We start from the raw sequence: 10,100 nt of genomic DNA on the forward strand, positions 1-10,100 counted from the left end.
GTTGCCCCGAGCAGCAGCACCGAGCCCCTGGGGTCAGGAAATGTAAAAATCCGTATTTCGGGTCAAAGAGAAGGTGCCAGAGTGCGAGTTTGTGTGTTTAACACAAAAGCAGCGTTGCAGTGTCTCACCTGCTGAGCAAACAGGCTGGGGCTCTGGCTAGCCCGCGTTTCAGGTACGAGCAGAGGGTTTTTAGGCTGACAAAGTAAGTGTCCCTGTGGGAAGTTGCCCGGCTCTCAGGGTTTACCCTTCCTCCTGCAAAGCCCCATGTGACCGGTGAGTAAGTGCAGTGTTTCCTGTAGAAAGCACAGCCTTGCTCGCTGTTGCCTTGCAAAAACCTAGTAACTCTTTCCTCCAGCGTCGAGGCTGTGTTTCCTGCAGTATCTGGCCACCTCCTCGAAGCATCCAGGGACACAGCAGGAGAGGGGACGCTGGCCGGGGCTGGGATTTCTCTGCTGGAGGCTGGCTGCTGGCAGGGGGTGGGAAGTGCTGGCTGCAGCAGCTAATGCAATATTCAAGGCAGGTGTAAGCAATGCCAGCAGGTGCTGCTCGCTCAGAGGTCGGATGGCAGCCCTCTGTCCTTAGGGGTAGGGTATTTCGTGCAAGTTCCTGCACAGAGACTATCTAGTTGCCAGCTGGGAGAGCGGCTTGTCTCGGTCACAGCTCCCCTTGCTGGGAAAATGGGCTTTTGCAAAGCAGAAGGTCAGCGTGACCGGTGTGCTGAACCAAAGCTCCCTGCCAACAGCCAGCGAGAGGAGCAGGAGGGGCTGGTGGATCTGTGAACATGTGGCTGCTTCTGCCTGCTCAGACCTTCAGCTGAGCTCCAGGACATGGGCATCCTCCTCGTCTCCAGCGCAGCAGATCCCCATCGAGAAGAGGAGAGGGGGAAGCGCTGCTTCGCTTCGCCCCAGCGTGCAAGGGAGCAGCCGAGGGCTGTCTGCAAACACAAAATGCAGGCGCTGGGTTCAGCTTTGCTCATGATTTTATTTCTCTTGTGCCAGGACGTGCCATTAACAGCTGTGGAGCTGTTAACACTTGGTTGACTCTGTGCCCCTCGCAGCAGGGCATGTACCGAGCTTAGGTTTCTGCCAGCAAGGGCATATTGTTGATGTCGCAGGCCCTGCAAGGGAGAGGTACGTTGGGGATTTGCAGTAAATCATCTCGACTTTGTGTCTCTGGGTGGGCTCTGCTGGCACGGGGAGCACAGCACAGAGCCGCCCACCAGCTCGGTCAGGGTGTCACTTACTCTGCTTCTTCTTTAGAGATTTGTTTCCCTGAGCATAAAACTTCTGCAATCAGGGACACCATGGGGTCACAGTTCAGGCTGGCAGCTGCAGTCACGAAGCCGTCCCTGAAAGGGAAAGCGGAAGAATGTGGATCTCTTCAGCGTACATAACTCATCACGGCAGCATCCCTGTGGCACCCTGCCTTGGGGGCCAGCTGTATTTTGGAGGGCTCGGGGCAGGGTGGCTGGTGCTGCGGGGTGCGCGGGGACTCGCAGCAGTTTGCCTGGCACCGCTGGGAACTGGGCACCGAGCCTGGGAGCAGTGGGGCAGAGGGAGAGGAGATGTGTCCCAGGCTCCCTGCCCAGCTGGTGTCTTCATCGAAGCTTGTCCTCTCCTCCTTCCCTGCCCTGCTTTGGTTTTCTCTGAAACCACCTTGCTGCTGGTTCAGCGGCCAGCAGCTGCCTGCGGTGCGCAGCCGTGGGAGGTGACGTGGAGCCTCTGCGGGGGCTCTGCAGGCTGTAGGGGAGAGGACCGTGCCCTGTTCCCAGGGCGCCGCCATGTCAGGACACAGACTGGCCTCGTGTTCACTCACCTGATGTAAAAGATCAGGAACTTCTGTTGCTCCAGGTTGCCCTTCACAACAGTGTCCGTGTATCCCTTCCCGCAGCCTGCGAGAGAGAGCATTGCAGCCTGCTCGGGGAGCCCTGACACAGCAGCTGCCACCCATCAGTGCCATCACAGGGAGGGGCAGAGGGGACAGCGACTGGCTGGGACAGGGATCCGGGCTGGGACAGGGATAGGGAGCAAGTATGGAAACCCTGGACAAGCAGAACTGGCCCAGAGCTGCAGGAGTGTGTCATGACCCCGGGCCTCTCCTTGGCTTGGAGAGGGAAGTTCTTCCTCCTTTGTGACCTCTAAGCTACTGGAGATCAGCAAAGAACAAGAGCTCTGGGTAACCTGCAGGGTTCACAAACCCACCATGGCAGCCAGTCCAAATCCTGAGCTGCTCAGCTAAACTCGGCAACCGCCGTGTGTTTACGAGCCCTAGAATCGGATGAGCAGATGGGCTGGGCAGCGGTTTGGCTGTTCCCATCTCTCTGCCCCTTCCTACCTGCGTAGCGGATGCTTTTCCCAAGCATCGTGGTCCAGAAGAAGGGGACGGTGCGCAACTCCTTCTCTTTCTTCAGCATGTTCAAGGCAGCAATGTGACCTGTGATGAAGCAGCAGAGGAAATATTTTTCTTGTAGGTCCTCAAAGTGTCCCCTGCCTCTTGCTATCCTGCTGTCCCTTCTGCCCTGTTCCCTCGATGCCCGTCTCCGAGGGATGGCAGAAAGTGAGGTGGCTGCACTGTCTCACCGTGGGCCTCGGCCACCTGTTGGTGATGGATGCTGGACCGGTCCCCGTTGAGCAGCGCTACAGGAAAGGAGACCACATCCCCCGCAGCGAAGACGTTTGGGATGTTGGTTTGCATGTGCTAATGGGACAATAAGCAATTAGTGCAATTGATGGGAGGGGTGGAACTGGGGGTGGACCAGGGGTACTCAGCTGGCACTTACCAGATCCACCAGGATGGCACCTCTGTCATCTCTGGCGATGGAGGTGCCCTTCAGAAAGGCTGAGTTGGGGAACACCCCTGCAGGGAGAGGAGCAAGGACAAAGACAGCAAAGCTCTGCAAAGGCAGGGAGGAACCTTGACCTCAGCCCTGCAGCGAGCACGCGCCCGCGGTGCCGGTTCAGCCTGCTTGGGGCAGCACGGCTCGCAGCAGTGACCAGCGCTTGGGCTGGTGCTGAGCTAATCCAGGGGCAATAAAACCAGAGCCCAGAACAAGCCATGCTCTGATAACGCGGCAGGGAGCTCAGCCAGCGTGCCAAAGTCGTAGTGAGAGCCTAAGTAGCTCCTTTCCTCCTGCCATTGCTCATGGGCTGCTGACTTTCTCCAGGTGTTCGGGGCCAAGATGTAGGGTTGGGTGATAATAGAATGGGAAAAAGACTGCAGGGAATGGTGTCCTAGGAATGCACTGGGATGCTCTGGGCTTGCTGGCTCTTCTTCCCATTCCCAAAGCCACCTCCTTCTCCCAGCTGGGGTCTCTTACCTATTCCCGCCACTACCACAGCTGCGGGTAGTTTCTCTCCACTGGAAAGAACAGCTTCTGTGACCTAGGGAAGAGGCAAGAATTGTTAACAAAGAGTTAAAAACTCTGTCCTAATTCCTGCTGCCTCCCTGCTGCCTCATTCTCTGCTGTCTTTTTTCTTCCCCAGGTTCAGATCACCTTGTCCAACTAATGTGTGTTGCCAGGAATGTAAGAGAAAATCGTGCTGTTGTCCCCGAGATATGAACATATACTGGTGCCCTTTGAGGCCAGAGTCGTTCTCAGTGAAAATAATTGTGAGGGTTTAGATGTGGGAGAGGAAAGCCTAGACATAAGCACTGGGTTATGCCTCAGTTTGGGGTTTTTCCCCTAAAATTAGCGGTTCAGGGATCACAATAGCATGACTGACCTTTCCATCCTTTCCTTTCAGCTCAGAGAGTTCTGTTTTCATGTAAAACTTCACCCCTTTATTTTGCAGCATCTGAAAAGGAAGAGGAAGCTGGTTCGAGTATTCACTAGGAAATTCCAGGCTGTACTGCTGTAAAAACAGCCGTACCCAGCCAAAACCCAGGCAGGCAGCTTAGCTGCTGCTCCAGGCTGCAGAGAGGTTTCATTTGTGTCCCCGGCTGGTGCGGGGCGCCGGGAAGCCCAGCTTCGCTCTGCCGTCCTGGTCACGTCTGGTGCGTGAGGTGGGTCTAGGATGAAGCAGGGCTTGGGGATGAAGCTGAGCTGCGGAGCGTAACGTGTGTGTGAGGGAGGTTGGGACCAGCCGAGTGTGCAGAGCTCCTTCAGCGAGCTGTACGGGAGCAAGGTGGCTGGGCACGCGGGGGCTGTGACTCAGCACAGGGGCTGGATTTCCTGGGCTGTTGCAGATCGCGGGGCTGCTTGGAGAGCAGGGGTTCTCCATCCTAGAAATTAGCGTCAGGTTGTGCTAACCTTCATGGCGACTCCTCCGACCTGAGGACCCAGCACATGCTGGAAAGGGAACTCCTTTTTTTCCACCACTGAGATGGTACCAGCCTTGTCTGAGAGGAAGGCAGCTATCTCCATTCCTGCAAGGGAAAGGCATGCCCAAGGTAAGCCTGCTGCAAGCATGAACCTGCACCCTCCTCCTTGGAAACCTTTTCCCCTTCCAGGTGAGGAGAACAAATCTGATGCAGTGCCAGCGCTTAATCGCTCTTCTGTGCATTTCTGGGCTGAGGTATTTAGCTCCCCCCGGTTCTTTGTTCTCATGCATTATGGACCTGGATATTAGGAAATGCAAAGAACAGCTCCTGGTTGTGCACAGAGTTGCTCCCTTTCCGCGGCTCACTCCCTCACTTCCCCAATGCTTCTGGGGAGCCCAGCTCCTCTGAAGGACAGTGACCTTTTCATAAGGCACATTTCCCTCTGTCCTTCTCCAGGAACTGTTTATAGCTCTCAAAGTTTCTGGGAATCGGAGGAAAGAGTGAGTGCGTGCTGCGTAACGCATACCCCACCAGCTATAGGGCTCCAGGGAGGAACCCAGCCAGGCAGTGAATGAACATCCCTTCCCCGAGGGCCTCTAGTTAATCTGCACATGCAGCAGAAGTGGGTTTCAAAGCTATCACTGATGACTTGATACCCACTCCAGCCTGGTACCTACGAATGAAGCTCCTACGATCACCAGATTCTTCCCAGTTGCCAGCTCTAAGATCTTGCTAGAATCTTCTGGGGTTTGGAGAATGCACACGTTCTGCAGGTCTGCACCTGGGACTTTGAGGGAGCTGGAACTGAAAGAGGGAGAATCCAGATATGTCTCATGATTAGAAATTAAACAGAAAGAATGGGGGGGGGGAGGGATTCCATTCTATCTCTTGGCTGTGGCATCCCATCCTGTCCTTTTATCTCATCTCCTACCACCTCCCTCTCACGTGCCTCTAGAAGACCTCCAAGCCCTCCTGTCCTGTCTAAAATTTTGTGCATGGTAAACGCTTTATTCGCTCACTGGCTGCCTGTTGCGATGAGCAGCCGATTATACTTCTGTGAGGACCCGTCCATGAAGCGGACCTTCTGCTTCTGGAAATCCACCGACGCTGCCTGCAGGAGAAAGGAGGCAAAGATTAGACGGGTCCCTCTGGTCCACCGCCACGTCAATCCATTCTGCTTGCCTGTGACCGCGTGCTCTACTTCTGGACATTCAGGTGAGATGAGAAATGCTGGGGTCCTCTCTCTCACTCCCTACAGGTGCTTTAGGAGCACTAAGTATGACAGCACCACATCTAGGTTCCTCTAAGAGGTGTGCAGAAGGCTAGTTTCAAGGGCCACCCTTTTTGCATGTGATGGACACATCTGTCCACGGGTAGCACAGGCCAGTGTTACACCCAAGGCACGCACACCATCCCTAGCACTGGCCTTAGAGCACTGTCCCAGTAGATAATGCGTGTATTTAGGCAGAGGCCTAATATCTATAAATGCAGCGCTATGCCTGCGGGTGTGGGAATCCCCTCCCCGCAGCAGGAACGGGACCACCCATTGAGGACTGAGCTCAGCTGCTCTTGTACCTCTTTCTCCGTCCAGAGCTCTATGCCATGAGCAGTGAGGAATTCAGGTTTCCTCAAGTAGATGTCCTCAGCTTTCAAGTTCATTTCCTGGAAACAAAACAGAAGTATGATGAAATAAAGCACTTCTAACAGACAGCAATACTCTTGTAGTGTTTACTGGGAAGTAAGTTTGTATAAGAGGTGAATTTTGCATTAGTAAATCACAGCTCCCCACACTGCCCCACCCCCATCATCTCCTTGTTCCCCCTCAGAAAAAAACCATCAACTCAAACTCTAGCGGGAAGAACTCAGTGAAAGTGAATAAGACCGTTAGCTTATGGTGGACTCTGATCAAAGACTTTCTGGGAGGAAGAAGTGAGATGTTAGCTGGAAATTATACCCTTTTTCCTTGTGCGTGCCTCAACACTCCTTATGCTTTGCCAGAAGAGCTCACTCAATTGCTCACTCTGTGTTCCTAGTGTTGGCCATGTCCCTAGTTCGAACATGGTACCCAGGTACAGTCCTGCCCTTCTCACGTACGAACCTTGCTCAGTTTGGACTTGTCGTATGGAACGTGTTTCTCTTTGGTGGCCATGATGATCCTGCCAGTAAAGCCCTCTTGGCGAAGTGTCTCTGCACACAGCAGGGCAGCCACACCTACAAGAGATGCTCATCTCAGCCATCTTACACGTCACCATGGAGTAGGAGGAAGAAAGTAAGTCCTCCCTGGAGAAGAGAGTGGCAGCTCACAGCATCTGTGGGGAGGGCACAGCACAGACCACTTCACTGACCTCCCCCTAGAAGCAGCATCGTGTCCCGGTTGAGGTGGCATCGCTTGCTTGTGTCCTTCATCCTGACGCTGCTTTCAAGATCCTAGGAGAAAGTAAGTGAGAAATGCCGAAATCATGCCTAGCCCAAGGTGCCGCTTGTGCTTAGTGATAGCAAGTAAGGTCAGTACCTTCTTTTTTGCTGTAACGAAGACCTTTCCATCTTCCACCTTTACCTGCAGGGGTAAAAGGAGAGTGCGTTTAAGTGCTGGATTCATGAGGCTGTGGCAGGAGCTTTCCTGGGAGGGTCTGCTCCGGTGGGCCATCTGTCTCTGATACACTGAGAGCGACTTGGAGGGGTCTTGGGTGTCAAATGATGCTAGGGAGCTCCTGAGCTTTTCTCCTCGCCCCAAGGGCACTCGGGGAGAGGTGTAAATCCTTTTTTCTTTCCAAAAGAGCTGTGCTGGCTGCGATGCGTAGCAGGGTGTGTGGCATCACCTTTGACTGAAAGGAGCTTTAGGACAGGGAGTTACATGATCCCAAGAAACCATCCCACGTGTAGCTCTGCGTGACCTGGACCACGGAGCCGTGGTCCGGTCAGGATTGTTTCAGTTGGTGTCGGGAACATGGAGCTTGTGAGAGTGAATGAATGCAAGTGGTATGGAGGACGTGGCCCAAGCTGGGAGGAGGAAGAGACAAGAAGTCACCTTAAAGCAGGGAAGGCAGTCCAGAGAAGGGTATTCCTCGATGTCTCCGGTTTTGATGTTAAAGCAGGCGCCGTGCCAGGGGCAGCGCAGCCTCTCCCCTCTCAAGACCCCTGCAATAGAAAACCCCCCCACAAGCGACCAGTGAGAGCCGACCTCCCTGACGTGGCTGCTCCCCCTGCCCGGCACCAGCCTTACCTTTGCTGAGCGGGGCACCTTGGTGGGGGCACTTGCTGCCCAGGGCGCGGAACTCCTTCTTGTTCCTCACCAGCAGCACCGGGTAGCCAGCCACCATCACCTCCCAGAGCCTGTGGGAGAGGTGGGTGCCCCGTGGAGCCGAGGCTCGATGCCTCGCAGCCAACAAGCTGCTCCCTCGACCAACAACATGGCGGCTGCCAACATGGCGGCCACGAACATGGCGGCTGTTGCCATGGCGACGCCACCCCTGCTTGCCTGCAGGCCTCATGGCGGCGGCCCAGGCCCCAGCCTCCCCACCACCGTCCCCTCCACTCACTCTCCGTCCCCAATGTCGTCCTCCTTGCAGACCTCAGCAGTGACGGTGTCGTCGCTGTTCATGCTGGTGGCTGCGGGCGAGCACAGGGAGGGGATGTCCGCCACAGATGCTGCCTTCTGGATTTTCTGTCTTCTGCCCCTTGGCAGACAGTCCTCCCCGTGCACCCTTGTGCCGTCGCTGCAAAATCCCACCCCAAAATATAGAGCCACCACCGCCCCGGCTGGGAGCAGGTCAGTGCCATGTGCTCGAGGGGTCCCAAACTCCCGGTACCGCGGGAAAAAAAAACCACAACTGGCAGAAAACACAACTTTCCCCACTTTTTCGACTTCGTCTTCAAGCCCAAAGCCCATTCCTCTGGCCTTTTCTCCTCTGGCTTAACCCATGTTTTTGCATTCAGCCCCGTGTCCCATTAAACTCAACTGCAGCACGAGGCGAGCGAGGAAACGTGATTTACAGCAGTCATGTTGTAAGTAAACGCAACTATTTACAGCGAGGTGCTGCTTCTGTAGCCTGCGGCTCCCCCAAACTGGGGTCTGAAGAGCTGCTTCAGCCCCTCCGAAACCTCTCCAACATTTGTGCAGATATGTTATTTGCACTAATTCCCATGAAAGCAGTAATTCCTGCCCAAAATGTTGCTTGGGCTAGAAAACAGCCGAAAAAACTTGGTCTTTAGGGCTGTCCCTGCCTTAGCAATCAGCTGAGAGGCTGGTTGGAAAATGTCCCTCTCTGTTTTGGAGCAAAAAAAGCAAGAAATGGAGCAGAGGAGGGTTGCTGGAGGCGGGTTTCTGTGCAGGGTGGTGACTTGCTCCTGCAAATCCCCACCGCGTTGCTGAGTCCCTGAGGAGAAGCGTTGGTGGGTACTCACCCGGTCCTGCCGTGGGGGGCTCCAGTGCCCGTCCCTCAGGTCGGAAAGCCACCGCCGCCACTGTCCGTGGGTTTCTCCTCCGCCGAGGTGACACCCTCGCCTCTTACCGCAAGCGCTCTCCTTGCCGCCAGCCCACGGCTGGGTGATGCTCTCCCCGAGTTGCACAATGTCCCCATCCGTCAGGAGACGCATCTCCTGGAAGCCAGCTCGTCTTATCTGACTTCTGTATCTGGTCTGCGCCTAGTTAAGTGCATTTTGCCAGGGTTTAAAATTGCAAAAGAATTAAGGGCACGTAGGAGTTATGGCGCAGGTGTGGTCTAAAGACCAGGTACGTGGTGTGCAATGTGAACAGAAACTTTAGTGGATGCAGTGACACCCCGCTGCGTCTTCCCATCGCCCCTTTTCTTGATGGAAAACAGTCTGTCTCAGTGCAACGTGTTTTTGCAGCACCTTGGAATGCTGTCACTACTTTTTATATAGTTCGACAGCATTTTAAATGATTTAATTTGATCTTTTTGTAAGAACTCTCTCCGTTGATTTTAAGGAACATGAAGCATTCGGCGTCTCTGCACGTGCCTTATGTCCCAGCTCTGCTTCTGGTTCGGCCCACCGATGTCCAGGCACGCGGTCCCATCGTTGTTTGGTCCCCAAAGGATGGCACAGAGCAGCGTGCTCCTTGCTGTACTATTTTTGCAGCAGAGTGGGAGTTGCAAAAAACCGGGAGTAACGCCTACGCTGTTTGTGTCTACTCCAGCTCTTATCTCTATTTCACAGTCAATATGTTTCACAACCTTAAAATATGCCTCAAAATTTTTGGGGGGGGGTGTGGGAAGTTACTAGCAGGGTGCTTCCATCCTCTCCCTTGTAGAGCCGGAGCTTCGCAGGGACCGGCTTTATGCCGCCCGGCGCGGTCCCAGATCCAGCGTAGGCAGTGGGGGGATAAAAATCCTTCTGTGGGCATGGCCTGGAGAAGAAGGCATGCGGAGGGATGCTCGGTAAGTGCAAGACGGCTTTTTTGCGAAGCAACTCGCTTCATCAGACCCACCAAGCCCTGAGCACACCTCCCAGTGCCGGGGTGCTGCCCTGTTAGGAGGGATTTTGGCCCACGGGCGATGCACGCCCATGATGGGCGCAGGTGTGAGGTATTTTCTCACAGCGCCGACGAGTAGCTTTCAGGCTCTGCCTCCCTGGCCAGCCGCCTGCATGTGAAGCAATTTGGCTGCCGAACGTCCCTGTTTAAACTCTTTGTAATTATTCCCCAGAAGCGCGTTCCCACGTGGAGAAGCAGCAGCCCTCGCGGAGGCATTCTCTGACTCAGCAGAAATTGCTGAAAAACGTTGTTTGCTTATGGGTGACAGCTTCAGCGTGCCGGCAAAGTGGCAGGTACAAAAGCGTGCAGCTGTAGGAGGCTTTGGGATGAGCTGGGCGGAGCCGGG

General features: G+C 54.8%; 1 protein-coding gene across 1 annotated transcript; it reads right to left on the reverse strand.

Annotated features, from left to right (window-relative positions):
* Positions 1-993: 993 nt before the first annotated feature.
* LOC134518918 (apoptosis-inducing factor 3-like) lies at positions 994-7,984 on the reverse strand. Its single transcript, XM_063342292.1, has 18 exons — positions 7,800-7,984; positions 7,484-7,593; positions 7,289-7,398; positions 6,773-6,817; positions 6,606-6,687; positions 6,359-6,471; positions 5,836-5,922; positions 5,280-5,371; positions 4,934-5,064; positions 4,250-4,365; positions 3,723-3,794; positions 3,317-3,380; positions 2,780-2,856; positions 2,580-2,697; positions 2,335-2,433; positions 1,816-1,891; positions 1,244-1,348; positions 994-1,117 (listed from the first exon to the last, which is right to left on the reverse strand). The coding sequence occupies exons 1-18, from the start codon at positions 7,859-7,861 to the stop codon at positions 1,075-1,077; spliced, it is 1,602 nt and encodes a 533-aa protein (XP_063198362.1). The 5' UTR covers positions 7,862-7,984; the 3' UTR covers positions 994-1,074.
* Positions 7,985-10,100: the final 2,116 nt, after the last annotated feature.

This window comes from Chroicocephalus ridibundus, chromosome 7 (assembly GCF_963924245.1).
Source record: "Chroicocephalus ridibundus chromosome 7, bChrRid1.1, whole genome shotgun sequence".
Lineage (NCBI taxonomy): Eukaryota > Metazoa > Chordata > Aves > Charadriiformes > Laridae > Chroicocephalus > Chroicocephalus ridibundus.